A 26,609-nucleotide genomic window follows, 5' to 3' on the forward strand; every position below is an offset into this window, starting at 1 on the left:
GGATTGGAAAGCTTTTGGACTTTCCACTGACATGCAGCAAGTCGGCTCCACAACAACAACTCGCGTAAAACAAAACAAAACAAAACAAAGGAAGAGAACTACAAGTGGCATTAATACGACTTTTATGGGTATGGGTTGGCACCCATGACCATGAGGAGAGACCAAGATGGTAATTTGCGATTGCAAATTTGAAGTTATTATTAATTGAAAAAAGTGTCTTGCGTGCATTGACACGATTAATAAATTATGTATAATTATGGTTATAAAATTAAAATTAATATTGAAAAGTGTTTAGATGCAATGACAATAATGAATATGGATGTGTGCGTGGTAATTTAGATGTACCCTTTAAATAATAATACTTTACTTAGTAATAGTGGGATTTATCTCATGAAAAAATATAGTAAGCGCTCATAATTTATTTGAATCCGTATCACTACTGTTATATAAATTGTATAATAAAAAAAATAAATGGTTTGCCTAAAGGGTGGTGCTATTGGCACTTGGGGTTTTTTGAAAAGTTAGCTTTACAAAATGATCCAAACAAAAGGGATGCAATAATTGTTACTGTATGTATTCACATGGTATGGTAAGTTAGTTGTAATTTAAATATATTAATGAGTGTCTAAAATAAACAACACAAAATACAATTAAGTACTTTCTGTTTTTATTGAAGAAGACTTCATGTCTTACAAAATGAAAGGGAAACAATTGTTATGTGACTTATGCTCTAATTAGTTGATCTTGGAAATAAATGTTGCAAAGTAATAAACTTAGGAATTATAACGCGAAAAATATAATAGAGTGTCAAAAGCCCTTTTCCACATAATTTATTAGTGTGCTGATAGACTATGAGGGGGTTTTATTTTTTTTCACCCTCGTTATTTTTTATTTTATTTTTTTGAAAATTGAGCTGCAATGCATTATTCATAAGACTCTCATGAAAAAATATAGTAAGCGCTCATAATTTATTTGAATCCGTATCACTACTGTTATATAAATTGTATAATAAAAAAAATAAATGGTTTGCCTAAAGGGTGGTGCTATTGGCACTTGGGGTTTTTTGAAAAGTTAGCTTTACAAAATGATCCAAACAAAAGGGATGCAATAATTGTTACTGTATGTATTCACATGGTATGGTAAGTTAGTTGTAATTTAAATATATTAATGAGTGTCTAAAATAAACAACACAAAATACAATTAAGTACTTTCTGTTTTTATTGAAGAAGACTTCATGTCTTACAAAATGAAAGGGAAACAATTGTTATGTGACTTATGCTCTAATTAGTTGATCTTGGAAATAAATGTTGCAAAGTAATAAACTTAGGAATTATAACGCGAAAAATATAATAGAGTGTCAAAAGCCCTTTTCCACATAATTTATTAGTGTGCTGATAGACTATGAGGGGGTTTTATTTTTTTTCACCCTCGTTGTTTTTTATTTTATTTTTTTGAAAATTGAGCTGCAATGCATTATTCATAAGACTCTCATGAAAAAATATAGTAAGCGCTCATAATTTATTTGAATCCGTATCACTACTGTTATATAAATTGTATAATAAAAAAAATAAATGGTTTGCCTAAAGGGTGGTGCTATTGGCACTTGGGGTTTTTTGAAAAGTTAGCTTTACAAAATGATCCAAACAAAAGGGATGCAATAATTGTTACTGTATGTATTCACATGGTATGGTAAGTTAGTTGTAATTTAAATATATTAATGAGTGTCTAAAATAAACAACACAAAATACAATTAAGTACTTTCTGTTTTTATTGAAGAAGACTTCATGTCTTACAAAATGAAAGGGAAACAATTGTTATGTGACTTATGCTCTAATTAGTTGATCTTGGAAATAAATGTTGCAAAGTAATAAACTTAGGAATTATAACGCGAAAAATATAATAGAGTGTCAAAAGCCCTTTTCCACATAATTTATTAGTGTGCTGATAGACTATGAGGGGGTTTTATTTTTTTTCACCCTCGTTATTTTTTATTTTATTTTTTTGAAAATTGAGCTGCAATGCATTATTCATAAGACTCTCATGAAAAAATATAGTAAGCGCTCATAATTTATTTGAATCCGTATCACTACTGTTATATAAATTGTATAATAAAAAAAATAAATGGTTTGCCTAAAGGGTGGTGCTATTGGCACTTGGGGTTTTTTGAAAAGTTAGCTTTACAAAATGATCCAAACAAAAGGGATGCAATAATTGTTACTGTATGTATTCACATGGTATGGTAAGTTAGTTGTAATTTAAATATATTAATGAGTGTCTAAAATAAACAACACAAAATACAATTAAGTACTTTCTGTTTTTATTGAAGAAGACTTCATGTCTTACAAAATGAAAGGGAAACAATTGTTATGTGACTTATGCTCTAATTAGTTGATCTTGGAAATAAATGTTGCAAAGTAATAAACTTAGGAATTATAACGCGAAAAATATAATAGAGTGTCAAAAGCCCTTTTCCACATAATTTATTAGTGTGCTGATAGACTATGAGGGGGTTTTATTTTTTTTCACCCTCGTTATTTTTTATTTTATTTTTTTGAAAATTGAGCTGCAATGCATTATTCATAAGACGACTTGCTATAGTCGCACGTAGATTTTGTTGATTTTTAGTGGCTGATTATGAAATTGTATGCACTGTTCAACAACACACACAAATTGAAACAGAAACAGTGAGGAGGTAAGTAAAAAAATTACTATTGATTCTCTAGGAAAAAAAAAAACTGAAACAGTAATTTATCAAAAAAATGGAACCCCAATCTTGGTTGCGTGAGTTCTCTACACTTTCCATTCTTTTTTCATGTGAGTTGTTTTTGGTTATTGACGATTTAAGTGGTTTTTAACTTATTATTGCACCATTTTCCATACCAGAATTGATATATATATAGTAGTTAATTTTGAGTGATGGGCATTTCTAACTTGCAAATTGAGCATCCCCTTTCTTTCCCATCCATGATCAATTATGATTCAAAAAATCAATTGTTCATCCATTTGAGTAGAGCCAGACTTATATCATATGCACCATCTCCTCCAACTTTTTTGTTTTCTTTTTCTAATTTATTTCATAATTATATCATAAAATTATGATAGTTAATATATTTCAATCAATCATACACACATGTTATCAGTTTTTGTCACATATAAGGCGTATGCCTTTCTCGCTAGTATTCATGATATATGCATATTTTGTCTTCATTTAAAAAAAAAAATCTCATCATGTAACCTTTGTGTAAATTTTTACTCGTAAATGTACTATTACTTGTTAGATAAACTCGTATTGCTGGGCTGCCCAAGTGGAACCGAAGCTGTTTCACGGTTAACAACAATGTGACAAAGTCCAAATTTTGGGTAGCCCAATTTTCAAAAACCCAATGGTTCAGTGAATACTGAGTCATTGGTGTTTGAAGATCGAGTCTATTCAAGTGTGAGCTTGCGAAAAAAGGGTTGCACTAATTGTTCGGCTTCTCCACAATATTTGCGCAGGATTTGATCATTGGCAAATTTGCATGTAATTGTGAATAGTTATTCGGGGTGCGTTTAATAAAATTGGAGTCTATAAACTAAAATCTAAAATTTGAATATATTAAATTAATGAATTGTTAAGTATTAAATCTAGTACATTTGAGTGTATATCACATTTAATGTTAAGTGAATAGTTTATCACTTAATTTTGGGAGTAAATATTGTCTACAAAATTCAGTGCCACTTAATTAATTCAGATGTTCAATTTTTGGTTATCAAACGATCTGAATATATTAAGATTTGAATCCATTAAATTTAAGTGTTGAATTGGATTATCAAATATAGCATGAGAAAATATATAAAAGTTTCCATGTTTCGTCTTTTTTATTTTTGGCCTTTTATGAGTTTCAAGAAAGAAAATAATGTATAAAAAAGTTGAAAAGTTCCATGGCATTACATGATTTAAAATGTTTATAGTTAATTGGTGAACGAAAATAAGATTTAAACCTTATCTCAAATGAATGAATGAGACATGCAATGTGCTAACGCAATGTTATCCATTCTTTATTAACATAGCGAGGAGTATTTTCAATGATTCTAGCATGAAAGAAGTTAAAATTTTACATTAAGTATTACATGATTTAAAATATTTTTGCCTTATGAGACCACCAATAAAAAGGCAAAAATGTTCAATATGAAAACAAAAAGTAATATTTACTCTCTCATGTTTGTTAATAACACCAAACTTCTATCATCATAATATTTTTGTATCCACAATTACTCCATTATTCTTAAAGTTCAAAGTCAAGGAGATGTGCTAGTAATAGTAATATAATATAAGTGCCTATACTAGCATTTCGTTGTAGATATAAACAATTTTAAGTTCTCAACTCGAAAAAAAAAGAGAGAGAGAGATTAATTTCGAAACCCGGTTGAACCAAGGGAACCAGCCTCCTCGATAAACCCTGCGGTGGCATTTGTACCTTTGCAACCCCTCAAACTAGTAATAGGGTTTAAGTTTCTGAAGCCGGCCATTTCCTGTTCTTCTTCTACATCTTCTTCTTCAATTGGGATGGAGATAGATTTGGGAAAGCTTCCATTTGACCTGGATTTTCATCCTTCTGACCAGCTCGTCGCCGCTGGACTCATTTCGGGAGACCTGCTCCTGTATGTTCTATTCTATTAACACGCCTCTTTATTTTTTTGTTTATTAAAATCGTTTAAACTCTAAAATTTCTAATGAAATTGATGGCTTATTGTTGCAGATATCGTTATGCTGCTGATTCTACACCACAAAGGTAAAAGGATGAAAAAAAAGGAAAAGAATTGAAGTTTCAGTTATTGTGCATATAAATAGGCTCACCTGTACATCCATAATTTCCTGCTATTTTTTGCTTAATTTAAATATAGGCTGTTGAAAGTTGATGCTCACACTGAATCATGTCGAGCTGTCCGCTTTATCAATGAGGGTCGTGGTAATTATGTTAATGTGCTTCTGCATAAGCTATTTGTCTAAAGCTATCTTTTATTCCTGTTTGATTATGATGGTTGGCAATTAGGTTTCTCCTAATCGAAAGTTGATTTTTTTTTTTGTTTTAGCCATTGTGACGGGTTCCCCAGATTGTTCTATTCTTGCAACAGATGTTGAAACTGGATCAGCAATTGCTCGTCTAGAGAATTCTCATGGGTAGGTATTATAGCCGACCATTTTTTGTAAGATTAAAGCTATGTTCACCTTTTGTTTGGTATGGATATGGTAATAGGGCGTTGCTGCTATCGCCAGTGAATCTCAGCTTGATTAGCTAGTTGATTATTAAAAGCATTATGCAGTTTTCAATGTTTGCTTTCAAGTTTCAGTCACATTGATTTTTGAGGCTAGAAATTTGTGTTTAACTGCAGGGCTGCTGTGAATAGGATAGTCAATCTAACAGAATCAACCGTTGCATCCGGAGATGATGATGGTTGTGTTAAGGTGAATTTCAACTACTAAAAGTTGTATAAACTTCCATATTCAAACAATATAATTAAAAAAGTTCAGTTTGCTAAACACATCAGCGCGAACAGCTAGCATTCTCTTTATTTTTGTATTTCTTTTCTCTTTACTATTTTTTTTTTCTGACGGGAGCTTCTCAACTGAATTTTAGTAATTAATGCTTAATTTGAGATGCTCTTTGTTTATGCATAACTTCTGCATCCAGTAAAGCTTGTTTGGGAGTGCAATTGCTTTTCTAGGAGCATTTGCTTTGAGTTTAAAATGTCTTTTTAAAGTTTTTGCTTACAATTCCTTTGCAATTCGATTAGTTGTTGTTTTCTATAAAAATTTCCTTTGAAGCCTAATTTTGTTGCTTATGGATTTGAGAAGTACTTTACAAAAAATAACCACACTCCCAGACTGGCAACTGGTGACTAACAATTAGATGTTGTTTACGGTGCACTACGACCCACATCATTTAATGACCTTTATCAAGTTTTTAATCTTGCTTAATTTACTTTTGCAATTTATAGAAGTTTCATATATTTATTTCCTGAATTTTGGCGATCACTAATTTACACAGGTATGGGACACCAGACAACGGTCTTGCTGCAATTCTTTTGAGGCTCATGAAGAATATATTTCAGATATGACATTTGCCTCTGATTCTATGAAACTCTTAGCGACAAGGTACAAAGTGAAATTGGCTTATTGATCTTTTAGGAAATTGATTTAGATTCATGGACTAGCTGAGTGATTTTAAATCAAAGTTGTAGTAGTATGGGCTGTTCTAAAATTAACTTTGAGTACCATCTGTAATGTTGGTACTGTCAAACGGGAACACTTGCATCCTTACATGTTATTATAGTATCACATATGTGTCTATTTCTCAATTCTTCACGAGGATTTAAAGGAAAGTTATTTGTCAGAAATTGTTTTGTTTCAACTTTATCCTAGAATGATACCTAAATTTCTATTTTCTCCCCTGTTTTTATGGCGTTGTTACCTTTTTCTTCATTTGTAATGCAGTGGCGATGGAACTTTATCAGTTTGCAATCTCCGAAGCAACAAGGTAGTTTTTTTGGCTGTTGGTTTTGCTCAATTGTTTTTAATGCTTATGGTATGCTAAAAACTGACATCAGTTGTCTTCTGCATTGTAGATTCAAACTCAATCAGAGTTTTCTGAAGACGAATTGCTGTCTGTGGTGATTATGAAGGTAGAGCTTGTCTTGTTGACAAGATTTCTGACTTTTTTTATTGGGTTGAAAGCCCCATCTCTGTGTTTCAGTACTGACATGCTTGTCACCATTAGGGAATCAGAATTATCTATCTCACTAGTTTTTCTTTCGCAACAGAACCTGAGTGCATTTTTATTTGTAAATGTGTATGACCTTGTAACCATGCTATGGCAGACTGTACTCTTATTTAAGAAATGTGCCTCCAGATTGCTGCTATTTCAATGAAATTTGAGGGCTATGGTTGCCTCTAGGCTCTGTTGCTTGTGCGTTGCTTTGCAAGTTTACATTTAGTCTCCTTGATAGTTATTGAATCTTTCAAAACTAAGACTGAACTGAACGTGGTCTGGTGACAAGCCTGCAGAAAACAGATATGCTTGATGCAATTCTGCCTATGACATAAATGTCTTAAAGAAACTTGTTTTCTATCAGAATGGTCGAAAAGTTATATGTGGGACACAGACTGGAACTCTATTGCTGTATTCGTGGGGATTCTTCAAGGATTGCAGGTATTACATGCTTAATAATTCTTATGTTGGACTGGCCAGCATACTTGATTTTGTCCAAAACTATCACATATAACTAAAATCCTCATTTCTCTCTTTCCCTTTAATGGTTATAACTGCTGGAGTGTATAATGCTAATTGTTCTGTGATTCTAACATTCCCAGTGACCGGTTTGTTGATCTGTCTCCAAATTCTGTTGATGCCTTGTTAAAGGTGCGTGCCTGTGTGTTTTAAGTGTTCACTTTTAGCAGACCTTAGCTGTTGATTATCCTGCTTGAAGCTTACAAGATTTCTTCTTTCCCATCCAATTATTATGTCTCATAGCTTGATGAAGATAGGGTAATAACTGGATCCGAGAATGGACTTATCAGGCGAGATTATACTTTTGTAGTGTTCTGATGATTCTATACTGCTTGTCAAATCTATCATTTATTGAATAAAATTCTTTTATGTGTGTTCAGCCTGGTTGGAATATTGCCAAACAGAATAATTCAGCCAATTGCAGAGCATTCAGAATATCCTATTGAGCGTCTTGGTATGACTACAGTGATTTCCTTTTCCTTGAATTAGTATTGGAATTCTGGAGAACTGATTGAATTGCTCACGTATACAGTCATGCAAACTGATAGAGAATTACGTCTCTTATTGAGCAGCTGTTCTGTGTAAAAGTTCTTTTGCTCTTGTATATTGCCTTTTTTGCATAATTGCTTTGTATATTTTGCTTGAAGCTAAATCATTAGCCCTATATGTACTGATTGTCGAACCTTTCTTTTTTTTTTTGGGGGCAGCTTTTTCTTATGATAGAAAGTTTCTTGGCAGTATATCACATGATCAGATATTAAAGGTGCTTGCATTCCCCCCCCCCCTCTCTCTCTCTCTCTCTCTCTCGTGTGGATCGATTTTTTTTACTTTCTGTACTTCCCAAACTATGTAGTAAACTTAATTTGACTTTTGGAACAAAAGTAAGTTCTGACATGCCATCTCTGTTCCCATGTCTGTGCCCTTGTAGCTGTGGGATCTGGATGATTTACTGCAAGGTTCTGGAAATTCCAAGACTCAGTCAGCTGTTGCAGACAGTGATAGTGACGAGATGGATGTGGATGATGCAATGGCAAAATCTTCCAAGGGTGTGTAAAATCTGCTTCCTATAGCAGACGTCTCTGATTCTTGCATTTTATTCTGAAATTTCAGTTCTATAATTTAGATTTTGGGGATACATCTCAAGTTTTTGCACATAGCATTCAACTAGTTTTATCACAGTGAGATTGATTCATGCATGTTTCCTGTGTCTGCTATTACTTTTTACATATCATGATTATATATGTTTCACAATATTTGGCTGGATGACTGAGAATTTTATTTTGCATCTGACCACATCATGTATGCTGTGCAGGCACCAAGATGAAAAACACAAGTAAAGGACAAGATTTTAGCAACACGAGCAACTTTTTTGCTGATTTGTGATGGACTGAATTGTTCAGTAGCTTCATCAATTTGTACATCTCGGATATGAAAATGTTGATGTTGATGTGAGGAAATTATATAGCTGCAAAGCATAGCTGCTGGTTGCAGAATCAAAAGTACGTTTTTACCTAAGCATGTTCCTTCTAGAATATACCCCATTTTGGTGACCCGCTGCTTGAGGGCAAAAAAGGAAAAGCCACTATGCAGATTTCAGACCCTCAGTTTCCCTGTGCTTGGTCCTTGGAGGGAGAAATGTTACTCTATGCTCTCAACTTCCATTTGTATGTTGAAGAGTTTTATGCTAGAAGATTTGTGGGTTAGATCATAGCAGATGAACATTTTGATATCTACCATCTTTCAAACATGTAGTTGCATATTCTCTTTATTTTGTGGGTTGGTTCCTGTGTGGTGGTTGTGATTCAAAAGTAAGCAGTAAGCAAAATGCTGCTTGCTTTTGTTCTTCCCATTATAAATCCAGTTAAAAAAGAGAGCACCTTTCAGTCTATAGCGATGCATTCTGAAATTTTATAAACGGATGGACTGGGTGGTGGATTTGCGGATTTATATTGGTCGTGTATGTTCACTGTTCGCTCCACATTTGGGCTTCGACTGTTATTGAGAACTGAGATAGCTTTGATCAGAATTTTCATGTTCTCTCTGACCACCCCTCTTCCCCCCTCCCCCCTCCCCTCTCGTCCTCCTCCTCTCCCCCAAAAACACCCAAAAAAAAAGTACTTCTTCCATTTCGTTCTGCTTATGGTAGGTTAATTGTACTACATGTAAATCGCCTATTATTAGATTAGATCGCCTCTAGTAAGTAGTAACATCTGATTAGAAAGTGCATTATAATCAGTATACCTAGTTATAAATTTGCGGAAGGGAATCAAATCAGACGAGGGACTTGCTAACATGATGTTGGCAGTTCAATCTTCACTCTTTTTTTTTTTTTTTAATTGCAAGTCAGACATTGTACGTATATAATGCTGTTCAGTATTCAGCAAGTGTACAAATTATTAAATCGCAAAAGATGTTTTTTTTTTTTTTTTTTCCAAAAGAAAGCTAAACAAATTAAGTTAATGCCTCTCGCTGATCCCAAACGTCCCAAAATGCAGGTCCTGCATGACTGTTGCCCATATTCTGGGAAATAGTTATGCAACTGGAAGCACACTAATATAGGGCTCACATAATTCCATATTAAGGGAATCAATTTAATCACGCCCTAGAGCAAGAATACCAAACAAAATTGAAGAATAAAAGACCGTTCTGTCTGTTTTTTTGAAGAATATAAGATGGAAACAAATAGCTGTAGTATGCGTATATTTTCTACTCGTATAAAATCGAAACATCAGCAAAGCATACACAGAGATAGAATGATCATTGGCCAGCCAGAAATCAGAAATTTGACTTCCTGAAAAAACTCAGGGATCCGTAAGGGGGGGAAAAACACCCAAGCAATAATGATTCCACAACTTTTCCCTTGTGCACCCAGAAGCGGGCAAAATTTTCTCGTATCTCTCGAATGCTCTGAGCAAGGCTGATTATATTGAACAGATTGAATAACCACCTCCAGACCCATTTCAACCTAATCCATTGAGGACTTCCAAACTAGGAGTACATGAATCTATCAAACTGCAACAGACCCTAATCTTGTATCTGTTGTATCACTCAGCCTAAACTGAGGCTTAGATGGGAAAACAAAAACAAAAGATGAAGCAATTGAGGGCTGAAAGCCAGCACTATATCTGACGGAGGTTACAGAAACTCGAGGTAGCTGTTGTGAACCCGAGGCCAGAGGAACAAGCTTGAAACTCAGTATATGCTCGGATTTGGGAAGAACAAAAATTGTGTCATTATGAGACCCAGACAACACAAAACTTTGTGAATCTGTAAGTGAGTATTTAATCTCCTGGAGCAGTTGGGTTCGATTATGAATTCTAACGGAAAATGTAAAAGGGTCTCCAAGAATGGCATGTGCAGGACACTCTAAACTCACAATTATTGGGGGTTGCTCCACATATACATCCGGAAGCCTCTGTTTTGTCAAAACTTCTGTAGTGCAAGAATCAGATAGTTCTTTGTCGCCAGAATCTCTCCTCCATCTCAAACACACTGTTCCAATCTTCAATTTTGCAGGATTTACCTCAGGAATGACAGAAAAGATTTTTTTGAACTCCTCACCTGGCACTATAGGGGCAGGTTCCATGGAGTCCTCAGTCTTTTGTCTTACAGTGCAACTGCCATCAGTCTCTGACTCTATAGACATTGATAGCAACCGCAATGGGACTTCTGAACAGTTCTTTGCACTAACAAGAAGTATGCTTTTTTCCTTCAAAGGCAGTATTGGTGTCAGATCAAAATCCCCAGTTGCTTTAATCATAGATGGCAAAAGAGGGTCCTGCCTAAAAGGCAACATATACCTATGGTTGATTATCAGAGCAGTCTTCCCTTCAATCTCCAAGTTTTTGTGCACATGAACTTTTTGTGAGCTAGTTTCACTACTACAAGGATTGTAACCCAATGACACGTACAGCATAACAGGTTTGGGGCGATTCCATCTAATTTCCAGCTTGCAGGACCATGACTTTCCTTCACTGAGAACTGGTACAGAAATCAATCCAAAAGAAGGTTGAATTTTACGAATATTGTCAGAACCAGCATCGGATTGGTCCTCACACTCTTGGCCTGAAACTCCTACAAGCTCCACATGAAGATTATCTGTTGAAAATGGTTCCACATCCCTGGGACTAAGCAAGCCTCCCCCTTTTGTATCCACCAGGTTAATCTTCAACTCACCAGAATGGACTGAATGGCCCTTTGAGGTAACAGTCACAGGTACAACAAAGTTCTCCCCAACTAATGCAGGGCCAGAAGAACTTAATTTCAGATCGACTTGTGGATCTGGTTCTTCAACCTGGATGGCTTTCTGACCAGAGGATGCCAGAGCAGGATCCTTGATTGGTACAGTTTCTAGACGGTTTTCAAATTTCCAAAGAGGCAAGTCATTCATTGAAGCAGGACTCTCTGCTCTGCAACAGATGGTGAAGTGTGGTCCTATTCTTGCAATAACATACATGCACTCAAGCTTACCACTTTGCTCTGCATCCATTCGCAAGATATCTTACTTTCCAGTGGCAGTAAATAAATAAAAAAACAGTTGATATAATGAAGGGTCCCAAATTGAAGTCAACCAAAGCAAACAAAGAAACCTAATATTGGAAGTAACAACGTAGAGAAAGAGAGTAGACAAATACACAAGTAGGGGTCTGAACCAATAGATCTCCTTTTCATATTTTAACTTTTGTTTTTTCCCTTCGCATCTTTGGGTTAATGAAGCTTATTCTGGACAATAGACAAGTGTAAAACTGCAGTTTCGACAAGCCAGAAGAGCTCTTTCTACAGATGAGTGGATAAACAACGAAGACTTCTCTGTCAAAAGCAGCAGCCATAACTAACTTGCACACCAAGTTAAGAGAACAGAATGACCAAGGAAGCCAATAAACAGCTACCAGGGAATTGTAGCAGGACTTGTGGAAACAAAAGAGAAATCTTGGAGAAAGGATGGTGGCCTTTGTGGGGAGAAAGGGTGGCGGGGAGGGGCTGTTTCGAAGTTATTGCACATACCGTAAGTGTATAACAAGTAACAGCTAAAATTTTGTGATGGAAAGAAACAATTTTGACCTTGAAACTGCAGTTTCACACTTGTCTATTATCCAGAATAATTCATTAATCCAAAGATGCAGCCGTAACTAGCTGGCACACCAAGTTAAAAGGACAGAATGACCAATTGAAGCCAATGAACAGCTAGTAGGGAATTGTAGCAGGACTTATGGAAACAAAAGAGAAATCTTGGAGAAAGGATGGCGGCCTTTGTGGCGAGAAAGGGTCGTGGGGAGGGGCTGTTTTGAAGTTATTGCACCTACCATAAGTGTATAACAACAGAAATTTTTTTATGGAAAGAAACAATTTAACTGGATCAGACGGGATATGAAGTACTACTACAAACAACAAAGAAATATCATATTTCATCACTCAGTTTTAAGTAAGGATGAAATATGATCTAACTAAATTGAACTTTTGGTATGAATAATATAATTACAATCAACTTAGATATGTAATGGACTCAAATGCAATAATATTATCATGTAGCAGTAACAATGGTTTTTAAATAACATATCCATTTTTCAAGGTAAAAGAGAAATAATATTCTCGATGTGTTTATATGGTACCATGAACCCAAAATTCATGAACTGCAGTGACACTGACTGTAAGCAATGAAGGTACATTAATCAACTTTATCTAATTAAGATATATTCTCTAAATCGCATACCTGCATCAAACCAATACAAATCAAATATAACTATATCTACCTTATCCATCAACCCAATTGATTTAAGCCGTCAAAGGCACAATAGAAATTAGGCCAACAAACAATTGCAAGATGAGATGACAACCAAGTTCACAACATTTAAATGACAACCTAGATCAGATAGTTTACAAAAGCCACAAAGTCTAATCTATAACGTTTTGCCTAAAAACTAAGTACTCTAATAGAAAAACCCAAAAAGGTGTTGGATTATATTCATCTTTCACATTTCCTTTTTCCATGGGAGCTAATGGGGCAACTGATTCACTTTTACTTGTTCATCCGATAAAAACAGAGCTGAAAAAACTAGCTTACCAGATTTTATGTCATATGTCAGCCGCAACCATTTGTTGGTAGCAATTTCCAGGGCAGGAGCCATCTCCACTCTGCGACCAGGCTGTACATTGGAGATTGCAGCTAACTGGGGCCTCTGGCCATTTATAATAATGAAATTACATTCGGTTTGGTTAAATTGGATCTCTAACTGATCAATTTCAAACTTCAGAGGCAACCGTGTCAGAAGTGAAACTGTGAGCATGGTCGATCTACCAGGCTTAATTATTTGCTCATGAAAAGCAACTGATGCAAGAAGTGCCACTCTTAGGGGGCTCACAAGATCAATCTCAAGATAAAGAGGATGACAATCAGTTACTTTAAGATGGTTATTCTCTTCATTCAATGCAATTTCTGATTCTCCTCTGATAACTCCAAATACTTCCTTGTGTATCATTTCTCTCTGGAGAAGGCTTGGAGGCCCAGCTGGGCCACAGTCCTTAAAGAACTGGGCATCCTCAGTATTTGAAACTGGCAGTGCAGCCATTTCAAGTGATTGCTCCACGAAATCTTTCACGGAACCAGTTTTCCTTGAGCATTCTCGAAGGTAGCCTAAACCCTCCCACAACAAAGCTACCCAACCCTCCTGTCGATAAAGATTTGCAACATTGTCCAAAATCTGTTTTGCATCAGCAAATTCATTTATTGAGAAATATTCCCGCGCCATCTGGACCCCACAATAGGAGGCCATCCGCAAGGTCTTATTCTTGTTATATGCTTCAAAACATCTTTTCAGAAGAGCTATTATTTCAAAGGAATCTTGGAACCTTTTCCCCTCAGCAAGAGAGTAGCGGACAAACTCTTCATCAGTAAGACTGCTAAACGCACAAGATACCATATTATATATACAGGAAGCTTTGGTGGGGGAATTCAAAGGTAGTCGAGCGAGGGAGAGAGAGAGAGAGAGAGAGAGAGAAGAACAAGCAAAAGATGAACTCACGGTTGCATTGTGAATGCCTCCCCACCATGCTCAAGTAGTCTTGCAAACTGACCAACATAAACAGAATCAATCACAGATTCGTTACTTCCATTCTTCTCATCAGCAATTTCTGACATTGATAATGCAAGTTCCTTGCACGAACTCTTCTGTTTCAAATATTGAGCTGCTGACTGTTTCAGGGTAGATAGTAAGATATAATTAAGATAAAGAAATGTGGAAGTCCAACTACAAAACTGATTTAATGCTTAAAAAGAATCAGGCAATTAAAAAGGAAAAGAAGCAGGCCACATATTTGGTCTAACCCTATTCTTCTGTGCAGACACTAATTTAGCTAGCCATTTCCAATAATCTGAGAATGATCTGGCTATAGCTAATTCTGAGGTTGAGTAGCTAGGACTTTGAATCAGCAAGAGCCAAGTATCACCCCCCCCTTCTCTTTTTTCCCAAGGAAAAATTTCCCAAAAACACCTTTCAATAGTCTTGAAAGGATTGAGGCATGTAGAGGTAATAGAGATGTCAATTTGCTATTTCCTGTTATTAGGATAAAGAAGAGTGAAGAGTTCTCCCAGATGACATATGATAGTGATGTTCACATCTCTATTTAGCATTCTTACATTCAGTGCATTTAATTAAATATCTTTGACAGAGATATAAAGGGATTGAGAAGCCAACTTTGGTTTTTTCTTGTATGCAAATACTTTCCTCCCTTGTAATAAATTCTTTTTTTCCAGCTAGAGAATATAATGAACACTAAGACAAATGCAAGATACAACACTTTTTGAATCAAATTATCCTACTATGAGTTTAGGGCCCATTTTAATTGAAGTTGCATAGAAAGGATATCCACAAACCTGGTAATAATAAGCTGGATAGAATTCCCATTCAGTCAATTTATCTGCAGTTCCTGAAGTTGGAGATGAAATGTTTTGGACAGCAGCAGAGCTGCTCTCTAAAAGTTCAGCAAACACCAAATATTGCCTGCTTAACCACTCCCAATGAAGAAAATTAGCATCTGGTGCTCCCACAAGCCTCCTATAAGTATCAGTGTGGCGGCGGAACCATATAATTGCTTCTGCTAATTTTCCACTATGCATGAGCAAAGTTGAAATTTTAAAATTCAACTGCTCTGCCACAGTCTTGATTTCAACTAAGCGTAAAATTGGAGACAATCTTGTAGAAGCCCCAACCATCTGCAAACAAGCACAGAAATAACAGAATTATGATTCCTAACAGCATATTCTATATGTTTTCTACACACACGCCAACATCTATGTCAAGAGAAGCTGATAAAGACATAATATGAACCAATTGAACTCGTCTTGTGGTAAAAAACAACAGCTGTTTACCAAAAGGAAGCAGGCTTCCTCTCCATAAGCGTCAATATGACCTATTAATGTGCACAATACCATCCAGCTTGGAAAGGTGAATAAATCAATATTCTCTTCTACTTGCATTGTAATGAACCTAAACTAGCCTACATAGCTGCAATCAAAGTGCAGAAATTTAAACTCATTCTCAAGTATTTTGAGATCTGCTAAATACATCTTTTAAGTAATTGATTTTGAGGCTGCAAATACACTTAGATTCCATAAAGCTAGATGGCATGTGTTAAAGTAGTAAATTTCTGCATAGTTGGGAGGGCTTGGAGGAGATTTATGAGTAATTTCCACAGACATTAAAATGAGTACTTTTAACATAAAAAGGAGGACCCATATTAGCTCACCATTTAACTACCGTAAGAGCTCCCAGGTGAAAATTTCTTTTTCCTGTAAGCTTGCCTTTGCCATGGATAACTGGGTATTATAGTCTAAGTTGCAATTGCTTTCTAATGGCAACCATATTAGCTCACCATTTAACTACCGTAAGAACTCCCGGGTGAAAATTTCTTTTTCCTGTAAGCTTGCCTTTGCCATGGATAACTGGGTATTATAGTCTAAGTTGCAATTGCTTTCTAATGGCAACAATATCATTTAGTGCATAAAAAAAAACTGTATCCTACTATTCACCATGGCATATAAAACAGAAGACAGTTGCCTAACCAAGGTTATCATGAGCTAATAATAACTTTATGAGACTAATTAGATTGTTATCTTATGAAAGAAAATTATACCTCTCGCACTGAATGGTAGGCTTCATCATATAGCCTCAAAGCTTCAGCCCAATCTCTACGAAATTCTGCATATACCCCAACCTAGCAATACAGAAGTTCAGGCAAATAATCAGACAAGGAAGAAATATGAAGCACAAGAGAGGAAAGATGGCAAGATACTGAGTTCAGCCCTTCATGTTCTGATCAAGTGTTAGCTCTTTTGATGCATTAATTTAGGAACATATTTAATCAACATAAAAAGTTAGCCTGCATTGAATACCATTTGAGTATGCAGGGATAAAGTTTCATCCTATATCAACCGAGGAAAGGACCTCTACACAAAAACAACTAAACCCCGATCTGAAAGTGAAGAAATACTCTACTGATGAATCATGATCAATACTTCCAGACAAATCCTGAATCTTGCGGATGACAAATTAAATTTCTAATTTTGTCAGCCTACTTTAAAGGCTCACAATTGCTTTTGTAGCTTGACTTGCATCTAGTTGCAATGCAAAAATTTTACACTATCGTAATAATGGTTCTGTTGCTTCAGGCATAATAGTATGCTCCATGTTGATTTCAATAGAACGTAAAAACTCCAATATCCTTGCATTGGCAAAGTAAACAAGTAAACTACTAGAACGAATTTTAAAACATGGAATGTAAAGGGAATATTATTTCACCAGTAATGCTTAGACAGCAGCTTATTTACCACAGTAGGATAAATTTGATTGCAGGAAGTTTCAGAAGACATGATTCTACCTTGAAGAACAGGATTTATTATTACATTTTCCTCATACTCATTTTAGGCAGATGTTAGTTCACAAACTCATCGAATGGAAAATTGAACAGCAAAAAGAATCCTCTGCCATATGTAGCACCAGGAAAATAAAAACTATATCAGATTGGATCCTAAGCATTGCATTGTGCTAGTTGTAGGTAATTTGACTTTCAAAATGTTAGGTATCCGTGAATATAGTTATTTTGTCCAAAAACATGGCTTTAAACAAGAAATATAAAACAAATATGAAAAGCACAGAGAAAAAATGAGCCATGATAGACTAAAAATTACTAACTTTAAAACAGTAGCGGATGTGCAACTCTATGGAGATCGAGCTCTTCCTATCAATACGTGTTTTAACTCGCCGCCCTTCCTCTCTGTAATATGTATTTGCCAGTTCCCCCAATGTGCTCCGGAGTCTGCAATTGAATTCTTGTTAAGGAACCAATATACAACACAAGCTATATTGAAAGACCATCATCCTACTATTATCGATGAAATGGCGTGCCTGGTTAGGGATTGTTTAAGCTCCCCTGGATCATCAGGAACAAAGGTAATTATGTACTTTGAATCTACTTCAGCCCTCTTCCTAAGAGCAATCATTCGATCTTCGCTAATCTCATCTGCATTAAATCATTACAAACAAATCAAAGAATTCAACAACTCCCCAGCATCCAATTTTACGCCAATAAAGTCACGATGTATACCCAATCTCAAAACGTGAAAATTACATTTATGCACGTCATGAAAAACTCACCTCTAGAGCTTGACTGGGTTACCACCACCACGATAAGTTTGATGTTCCTTCCTTTAGTCACTCCCCTGCCCATTTCCGAATTATCAAAACATAAGCAATTCATCTGGACCATAAATTTAGTTACCCATAATCTACAGAAATATATAAATCAAGTCCATTGAAAGACACTGTCGGGTAGTAAACATAGTTATGATGTAAAAAAGGACCATACTTGAGGTTTTCGAGGTCGGTGCAGACCTGAAGCCACTGAGCAGGGTCACCGGAAATGTGGTCGGAGCTGAAGAGAGCGGCAACAACAGCGGGAATTTTAGTCCGGTGCTTGGAAAGCCAGTCTCTTTTCAAAATACCATCGACCGGCCGTCCCGGACCGGCGTTTTCTTTGGGAGTTCTCGCGAACAATGTGATTTTGGAGAAATCGGGCAATGCCAGGGCGTTGATTGGTGGCTGTTCGGCGTGGAGGTGAGAAGTGATCCGCGAGTGAAGCTCCGGGCATCCGACCAAAGCTGCTAGAGCTACCGGCGGAGTGCGGAGTTCTCCTGGGTACTCCTCCATTGCTTTAATTGGTTTATTTACAAGAAAATTAATATTTTTTCTCGGTAGGGGTGAAGTGAGGGGATTATGTTGGAATGGGAAGACGGAGAGTTTTGCGGCGGAGATCGGAGGTTTTGGGTGGGACTCAGGCGAGGCGAGTTGACTCGGGCGGGAGTTAACTAAGTAGCGAGTAGCGAGTAGTTATGCTTTGGACTTTTGGATGGAGACCTTTAGATTAGCCCACCTTCATAGTTCATTTCCTCTATTGTAATATATATGTATACATACATAAAATACAAGAGCCCGCCCGAGAAAAGAAAGAAAACAAAAAATTTTTGCACTGATGGGGTCAACTCCCTGGAAAAGTAAAATTATATAGTTCTTCGATTAATCATTGCTTGGCTGATCCTTTTGGACGCAAACGATGCCGTTAACTTTTTTTTTTTTTATTGGGGGTAGTTCAATCAATACCCACAATTGTGGTGAGTTGGAATTCCCCAAATTGAAGAGAAAGAAAGAAAAAAAAAAGAGAACAACAGATGGAATTTGGCCCGATTATTTGTTGAATGTATATTCTAGCTGAACAAGATAAAGACATAGCCAAGCTTGCAAGATGGAGCGATTCGGTCGCATTAGGGTCCAGGAATGTGTTCAATAAAGGTAGAAAATAGTACATGATCATTTTTTGTATATGAATGCAATATCCAGTTACATATTTATACTAAGAGAGTACCAGCAAAATTAGACAAGAAGAAATTCAAAGACGTCCTGAAACGCAATACAGTACTCGAAAGGTAAATCCCCTTTGTTTATATTGGCCTATGTTCCCAGAAAGAGCACTCGAGAAAAGAAAAGGAGCTAAAACTCAGCTAAGAAGTAAGAACCTAGAGACCTGACCTGACCTGACCTACCTACAGAATCATATCTTGATCCAATAGAATGTGATTGCAAGAAACCCGCATCCTGCAACCTGTTACTCTAAATTTAAAATCTGAACAGTGTCAAAGGACTTGTTTGTGCAGAGTTTTACACTGACTGCGACCAACACGAGCTCTGGATCCTCGTTAAATCAGTCATCGTCTCATCCAGTTATGACAATAAGAGGATGGAGCTGTAACAGTACAACCCCGCCGAGAGACGGCTAAAAATTGTTGCAGTGACCACCTTGCCACAGCAAGCTTGAATATGCACTTTGGACTCATCAGACTCGATAGTGAGAGATGCAATAGGAGCTACCCCTCCTAAGTCAGTTAAATGTAGCAAAAACAGAAGGAAACAGAATGGAAAGTTCAAAAAGTTTGCCCCTTAAGAACTGCCCTTTGCACATGCTGACAGAAGAGCAATCCACGCCCTTCGCTTTTCTGATCCGGGTATCGGAGCAGCTTCTTTTTTCTTTCCTTTTTTTTTTTGGTTATAAGGTATCAGAGCAGTCTCATATTATACAGGATGATCCGATGTACCCTTGGTGATCATGACTTCAGAAGACCTGCAAGAAACATACCAAGTTCAGTTGTTGAAATTCACATGATTCTGTTTCACGACTGAAAAAGTAATCCAGGTCATAAGTCCCACATAAATGGTTTAATATCGGGGTTAATAAACTTGGAAGACTAACACACAGCCCTCAAATTTTAGTCTAGGGCCAAGACATAATGAACAATATCACAAGGATGGCAGATATATAACTATTTGGTCCCAATTCCGAGACATAACATTGCAGCCCCTCTTTAGCACATTAGGACCTGCCCAATCATTGAACCCGTGACAAAAGCTCTGCCTAAATTAGGCGGCCTCTAATTTGAACCAACTGGAGGTCGCCTGCTGAGAACTACAAGCAGTACCATCCTAATAGCCATTCAGATTAAAGAAATGAGAAGTTTATGAGTCAGTTTAAGCGCACGAGTCCAGATATTATTTACTGGAAAACAAAAAGAAAATAATGTTGAAGTTGGTATAGCAGTTAAAGATCTCTATCAGGTGTCATGAATCCTTATGGTCAAACTAACATGAATTTGACTGACCATGTGATTCTTGAAAAATGAAACTATCAGGAAGTAAAGGACTAAGCATTTATAATTTTGTCGAAAGCCACTTTACACAATCTGTTAATATTGATCATTGAACTCAACCAAAATATAAGCACAGTATAGACCTCTCAGCACATTGCCTTGGTGATAGCCTGTCGTTTGTAGGATTTAATACTGCAAAAAGTACCTAAGCAAAATAAACCTACAGAATGAAGACCATATGGAACAGATTTGGAAAAGACCAGAAAACCAAGTAGATCCGAAGTAGCACAGTTATTTAAAGAAAGTAATTGTTTACAACAACAATTGCTAACTGTCTATTCGCATGTTGGTTTCAAACTCTTCAGAACTCAATTTCTCAGAATTCAAGCTGCAATAGAACCAGTACCTCTTGAATGCAGGGAAGTTAACTTGCAAGGTCAGATTTGAAGCCTGCTACCTGGGTACCTTAGTCCTCCATGTCAAGAATTACCTGCATACCACTGTGGTATTTAGGAGACAGAAGAAAAAGATAAGAAATGAAATGAAAAATTAGATGGATGTCTTATGACAAGGTTATCTTGTTTATGTATGAAAAATTCTGATAACAGGACTATAAGAAAAAGGTCAATGGTGATAGTATCTGTTTTCTTGCTCTACAGAAACGAAAACTAAAGAGTTGCCAGTTTCTTGAACCAAACAAAATTTGTACTACCTCCAAAGCTCACACAAGTGGTAAAGTTAATTTTCTTGGGGTCTCAACTGTCAACACCAGCTGGCAAATATACAGGCAACAAATTCCAAACTTTAAGCAACTTTTATCATTTTTAGGCAGAGTAAGAAACTGGTTGGCCAATTTCCCTCTTCTTTACCACCACCATAGTACCACCTCGCTTGGCCCAAGCCCACTACTCTCCACCAAAACAAACAAAAAAAAAATCTCAAACCTCTCTCTAGCCTATCCAAGCTCTCCAGCCCTACTCACGCAGACAAACACAGTTAATTCTTTGCAGAAAATTCATTTGTTTGCCTGTACAGAATGTTTGTACAGGAGCATATACAAATACTTGGATACTATGATAATTCATTGTATCCCTCACATATCATGCCATGATAAGCACAAAATGTTCTTTACTGATCTGATTTTGAATTGCTGACCTTAGCATATTATTAAAATTCAGGTAAAAGATTTTTAGTTGGCTGATTGGTATTGATGCTCATCATTTATAAGTTGATGTTCTTTAGCAAAGAGAAAGCTTGAAGTGGCAGACCATAAAGAAAAATAGAGACTTTTATCCAGTTTTTGGGGGGAGGGGGGTGGGGGTGGACTTTATTTATAGCTTTTCCATACTAAGAAATCAATTTTCCTTTCTAATTTGCACAAGCTTCAAAAACTAAAGCTACTGGTAGTCCTGAAGGGGATGGCATCCTCTTATAATAGTTAGCAGAAAACATGTCCAAAGCACATTTTCTGTGACCCTCCACTTGAAAAAGACCTAAAATTACATATGCTTGTTGAGAAACGTAGACCAAAAACACAAGACTTTAATCAATCGCCCTAAAATATAGAAACTCTTGAGCAAGTTTACCTCGAGGAAACCATTTTCAAGTACATTCAGCCGGCCATTTGATCAGATCCACTGCTCTGAGTAAACTGGGGGGGACTGGTTGGAACAATAATCTGTGGTGGCCCTGGAGATGGTACATGGATACCTGAGAAACATTGTCAGTGTTATTTAAAAGTTCTACTAATAAAAACCCCAAAGCAGCTTTGTTAATCACAGTAATGTTGCCAACAATAGCAGTCCTCAAATAGGTCAAGCACAAAATAAGAGTATCCAGAACTATTGCATGCCAAAACTTCGATCACATATTGCAACAAATGCACAAACCTCGATCAGTACAAATTAGAGAGGCCCAAAAAATGAGCAGAAATAACATGCCCAGATATGAGAAAGACAGAGTGGCCTACTTTATTTGTTTGTTGTCCTTCACAAGTTGCTTATTGAATTATTACCGCAGACTTTTTAGGTACTTTAACACATTTATTCGCACTGTTCGATTTGAAGAGTATGTCAAGTTACCCTTCCATAGAAGTTGCCCAAACTTTAAACATCTTATTCTCCCTCTTCTAAAGCAAATTTGAGACTTCTTGCTTTTATTACTGGTGGCGGCTTGATCCAAATGAAGTTACTTGAGAATTTCAGTAAGATATTTACACAATACATAGGGAATAATTGGTGTCTCTCTGCAGTACCAGGGTGGTTTGGGGTTTGCATTGCAGAAACTATATCTGTGGTCACACCGCTGACAACTGGTCTTCCATATTGCAATGCATGAGGGTTTGGCATCACGTAGCCTCGGACTGCTGTATATGCTAGGTTGGCAGGTGGAGAATGGCCCATTTGACCATATACCAATGGAGTTGGGTTAGCAGTGCCTGGTACTCCGTACATCTGAAAGAAAAGCTCACACACATAAGAACTATATATCTATAAACATGAAGAGAGAATAAAACAGTCAATAAAGGGTCAAGTACGTGATGCGAAACTAAGAAGCAGGCCCCTACTAGTATTCTGGCAAGTAACAAGTGAGAACTGAAGGACACACCTGAGTATAGTAAAATTCAGGTCCATAAGCGGGGTATCTGCAAATGGGAAGAAAAAAGATGATTGATTATCCTAAGACCATTTCAGTTCTCAACTGTACAGCAAGTTAATATCAGCACGCCAACAAAACAAGTAAGGTAACTGCACTCAAAAATAGGTCATATAAGAATATAGTTAGTCATCTGGAAGGTTTTTTTTTTTTTTTTTTACTGACTTGACATATCAACCAACCAAATATTGAATGACAGAGATGAGTTTCACAACATTTAATATGGATCTCTGAGAACTAAGGATGCTTGAGACATGTAACTGCTATAAGCCTTCACAAAATTATCTATTAAAAACCTCAAAAAAAAATTGACAGAGATTCACATAAATCTGCTACAGGATAAGAAGCACTTGCTTGAGACTAGCATCTTATTTCAAGCCATCATGCAGTACAACTGCATAATTAGTCAATCTAATCACATCCAGTTAATTACCTAGTAAGGCTCAACAATGAGGCACAATATAGAGGGGAGAACAATTATCTCTTTTGCAGAGACGTTCCCCAAAAGTACAATATCAGAACAAGATGCCATTTACATATGCCCAGAAGGTGATCAACAATAGGACAAAACTGATTTAGGTGTCTGTGATGCATATGCATTGAATCATAATTCATATACTGCTAGCAATGATTTGAGACCTAGAGCATGTTACTGAATCCACCACAAATCTGTTGAATAAAGGTAGCAGCTAAGATATAAAGAGTGGTCTATGATCCACTAAGGATGAGTCATTTTGGACAAGATTTTCAAGGCACTACCCACTACAACAATTGTTAACTAAATTAACTTGATATACTAAGCTAGATCTATAATAAACTTCTAGTTTCCAAGTGCGTTTGAAGTGCTGGAGACGAATATACCAAATTCAAAGATAATCAGTTGTCTGGGCCACACTTAGCACCTGGAAAACGTAATGAAAAAAACATTGAATCAGATGATTCTTCACAAATGGGAATTTGAGTGCTTACTCGACTCACATAGCACCTAAAATGTGCAAGACTGCATCCAGAAAGCCAGCCATCAGAGCAGGAAACTAATATTATGTAACTGTCCAGGTAAATTACCAGAGCTCACCTATACGGAGGGAACTGCAGTCCTGGTTGGTAGCCATAAGTAGGTGGTAGCTGATACATGGGGTTTCCAACGTACAAGCTCCTGGGACTTTGATTTTGTGGACCTCTGAAATAGGGTGCTGCAGACCTTATGTGCCCTAAAGCAAAAGAAAAATGTCTGCATATAACTCTTGACTACAGCAATTTGAAAGAAAGATTAATCCAAGAAGGCAGCAGGAGAAAGGAAGCATCCATCACTTTTCTAGATTAGATATTTATTGAATAGTTCTCCCAAAAGAAAAAACTCTTACAAGATGGTAGCTAATCTTTTGTATTTTCTCCACAAGAGAGTCACAAAAAGAGGATATCACCCTAAAGAATGAAAATAACCAGCACATTGCTAAAGTCCTCCCAACATAAATATAAGAGATATCAAGTGGAAATAGAAATTTGATGACAGAATATCACAACAGAAAACCTTTTGCACTATCTATATACTTGTTCGTGGATTTATTTACTACTTTTTGGTTGGCATCATCCTTCCCTAACTTGAAAGTAACCGTCTCTTTTTGACAATCACCGGCTGTGGATTATTGGCAAGTGACCACCATGCTATCAATGCATTCCCAAGCAAAATTTCACCAGTTGCTTCAAGAGACCTCACAAACAATCTTAGCTTAGTTGCTAGTGAACCCATTTTATAGGAACAATTAGACGAAGCATTTAGTTAGATTAGTGAAGTCCATCCAAAATTAGCAGAGGAAAGTTTTACATACAGGTGTCAGTTCTTGTTTATCTTCACAAACAATCAACTTATATCACAGGTAAAAGAAAGTACCGGATGGCAAAATCCGCATTGGTCGTCCTAGTGAAGCCAAATTACAATTAGCCCTCCTACCATCAATGACTGGATTTGGATTTGAACAAGCTCTCTTTGCAGCTTCAGGGTCACGAAACGTTACCTAACTTCCAATGAATTGACAACCAATTATTATATAATATATCATTCAATCAGAAAATCAATTGATAAATAAGATTTGCCAAAGCAGAAGTAAAGGAATGAAAGTAATGAAGAGTAATTAACTATGCTTGGGCTCTAACATCATGTACTGTAATAATCGAAACATATATTCCATCACCGCCAAATAATTTAACAATATGTTCACTTTTTTTTGAATTAAAAATCCAAACTTTCTCTTTTCAATGCTGAGACAATATTTGATAAGTTTTATATGTGTAACATAGGCAACTTTTGATTGTGGCTTAAGGTGTCACATGACTTCATGCAAGTTGCAACAAAGTCTGGCAACACATCACAAATTTCATATACATAACACTTTGCATGTTTTATATAGAAAAAGCATATACGTATTTATCTCTCATGTTCCCCACCACCTCCTTAAAGACCAAACACTAAATTATTTGGACAAGCCTCACATAGTCTACCTTTCATTCATTAAACTCTTGTAGGGTTAAACAGCTCAGTAAAAAACAAAGCAATCTTTAGTGCCGCCAAAATTAAAATCAATAAAAAATAACTAAAAACCAACAATTCATATGGTAGCCCAAGAAGAATCACTTACAAAACCATAGCCTTTGGAACGACCAGTATTCTTATCAGAGATGACAACAGCTTCAAGAATCTCCCCATACGGCTCAAAATACCGGCGAAGAGCATCACTCTTAGTTTCCCAGGCCAACCCTCCAACAAATATCTTGGTATAAGTTGTATCCCCAAAGGGTTGTTGTGGTTGCGGTGGTGGTTGTTGTGGACCCATGAATTGCATGCCTGGTACCACTTGAGGATTAGCCATTAAAAACCCAGTTTTTGAGCTAAAAAAGATCGGATTTTTATGATGCCCAGAGGGTTGATCAGCGAAAGAAATAGGATATATAGAGCAAAACCTGCAAAACCCTTGTAAAACCCTAAAGATTGAAGGATTGTAGGAGGGTTTTGGTGGGTCAAACTCAAAACTGAAAAGGTGGGAAAACAGGAGAGGGGAGGAAGTAAGGGGGCGTGCCAGAACAGTTAGGGGTACGCGTATGTTATGCGGGAGAACCTTCCAGTGGAATAAAAATAAAATAAACTACAATGATTAATGAGTATTATTGCATTATAATATTCAAAAGCATTATTCATGTTTATCAAGGAGAAATAGAGAGTTTTTCTTTCTTTTTTTATTTTATTTTTGTTTTGTTTGTTTCTTTTCTTCTTCATACTTTTCTTTTATTTTTCTTTGACCAGAGAAAGGTGTGTCAGGATTTCGAAATTTATTGTTTGACTTGCATGAAAAATATACACTGTTACTTGGCGTACAAGCTTTCTTGTTTGCTAGAATTACTGGTTAGCATCTACAATCCATAATAAATCTATTGGAAACATATTATTGGAAGTTTTGCGTAGCAAAGTTTTATGGTTAGTTAAATGTTGACTAAATTTATAT

The 26,609-nt window shown here is 36.4% G+C and overlaps 3 protein-coding genes across 4 annotated transcripts; 1 reads left to right on the forward strand and 2 right to left on the reverse strand.

The window, feature by feature from the left end:
* The first annotated feature begins 4,460 nt into the window (after nucleotides 1-4,460).
* On the forward strand, nucleotides 4,461-9,028 carry LOC113777856 (WD repeat-containing protein 55). The gene is made up of 15 exons (XM_027323075.1): nucleotides 4,461-4,641; nucleotides 4,740-4,772; nucleotides 4,885-4,949; nucleotides 5,074-5,161; nucleotides 5,374-5,446; nucleotides 6,030-6,136; nucleotides 6,476-6,518; nucleotides 6,607-6,663; nucleotides 7,114-7,190; nucleotides 7,352-7,400; nucleotides 7,512-7,558; nucleotides 7,649-7,722; nucleotides 7,976-8,031; nucleotides 8,197-8,314; nucleotides 8,581-9,028. The coding sequence occupies exons 1-15, from the start codon at nucleotides 4,547-4,549 to the stop codon at nucleotides 8,649-8,651; spliced, it is 1,053 nt and encodes a 350-aa protein (XP_027178876.1). The 5' UTR covers nucleotides 4,461-4,546; the 3' UTR covers nucleotides 8,652-9,028.
* Nucleotides 9,029-9,894: 866 nt separating this feature from the next.
* LOC113778253 (trafficking protein particle complex subunit 11) lies at nucleotides 9,895-18,683 on the reverse strand. Of its 2 annotated transcripts, none has more exons than XM_027323586.1 (9): nucleotides 18,129-18,683; nucleotides 17,918-17,982; nucleotides 17,669-17,783; nucleotides 17,456-17,579; nucleotides 16,398-16,478; nucleotides 15,139-15,477; nucleotides 14,288-14,457; nucleotides 13,330-14,162; nucleotides 9,895-11,747 (listed from the first exon to the last, which is right to left on the reverse strand). In XM_027323586.1, the coding sequence occupies exons 1-9, from the start codon at nucleotides 18,467-18,469 to the stop codon at nucleotides 10,276-10,278; spliced, it is 3,540 nt and encodes a 1,179-aa protein (XP_027179387.1). In that variant the 5' UTR covers nucleotides 18,470-18,683; the 3' UTR covers nucleotides 9,895-10,275. The 2 variants fall into 2 exon arrangements, with proteins under 2 accessions (XP_027179387.1, XP_027179386.1); XM_027323585.1 differs by having other exon boundaries at nucleotides 13,330-14,165.
* Nucleotides 18,684-19,232: 549 nt separating this feature from the next.
* LOC113778278 (RNA-binding protein 24-A-like) lies at nucleotides 19,233-26,181 on the reverse strand. The gene is made up of 8 exons (XM_027323622.1): nucleotides 25,749-26,181; nucleotides 25,004-25,127; nucleotides 24,188-24,323; nucleotides 23,065-23,101; nucleotides 22,712-22,910; nucleotides 22,044-22,167; nucleotides 20,864-20,947; nucleotides 19,233-19,934 (listed from the first exon to the last, which is right to left on the reverse strand). Exons 1-6 carry the CDS (start codon nucleotides 25,977-25,979, stop codon nucleotides 22,070-22,072), a joined length of 825 nt encoding a protein of 274 aa, XP_027179423.1. The 5' UTR covers nucleotides 25,980-26,181; the 3' UTR covers nucleotides 19,233-19,934; nucleotides 20,864-20,947; nucleotides 22,044-22,069.
* Nucleotides 26,182-26,609: the final 428 nt, after the last annotated feature.

Source organism: Coffea eugenioides, chromosome 7, assembly GCF_003713205.1.
Source record: "Coffea eugenioides isolate CCC68of chromosome 7, Ceug_1.0, whole genome shotgun sequence".
Taxonomy (NCBI): Eukaryota; Viridiplantae; Streptophyta; class Magnoliopsida; order Gentianales; family Rubiaceae; genus Coffea; species Coffea eugenioides.

Coding starts and splice junctions, on each gene's coding strand:
- LOC113777856 (XM_027323075.1), top strand. CDS start 4,547: ATGGAGATAGATTTGGGAAAGCTTCCATTTGACCTGGATTTTCATCCT. Junction 6,137..6,475: donor ATGAAACTCTTAGCGACAAG/GTACAAAGTGAA, acceptor TTTGTAATGCAG/TGGCGATGGAACTTTATCAG. Junction 8,315..8,580: donor AATGGCAAAATCTTCCAAGG/GTGTGTAAAATC, acceptor TATGCTGTGCAG/GCACCAAGATGAAAAACACA.
- LOC113778278 (XM_027323622.1), bottom strand. CDS start 25,979: ATGGCTAATCCTCAAGTGGTACCAGGCATGCAATTCATGGGTCCACAA. Junction 22,911..23,064: donor CTGAATTTTACTATACTCAG/GTGTGTCCTTCA, acceptor CTTTTCTTTCAG/ATGTACGGAGTACCAGGCAC. Junction 22,168..22,711: donor GCAAACCCCAAACCACCCTG/GTACTGCAGAGA, acceptor AATGTTTCTCAG/GTATCCATGTACCATCTCCA.
- LOC113778253 (XM_027323585.1), bottom strand. CDS start 18,469: ATGGAGGAGTACCCAGGAGAACTCCGCACTCCGCCGGTAGCTCTAGCA. Junction 15,478..16,397: donor CCTACCATTCAGTGCGAGAG/GTATAATTTTCT, acceptor GCTTGTTTGCAG/ATGGTTGGGGCTTCTACAAG. Junction 11,748..13,329: donor GACATATGACATAAAATCTG/GTAAGCTAGTTT, acceptor GAATGGATGCAG/AGCAAAGTGGTAAGCTTGAG.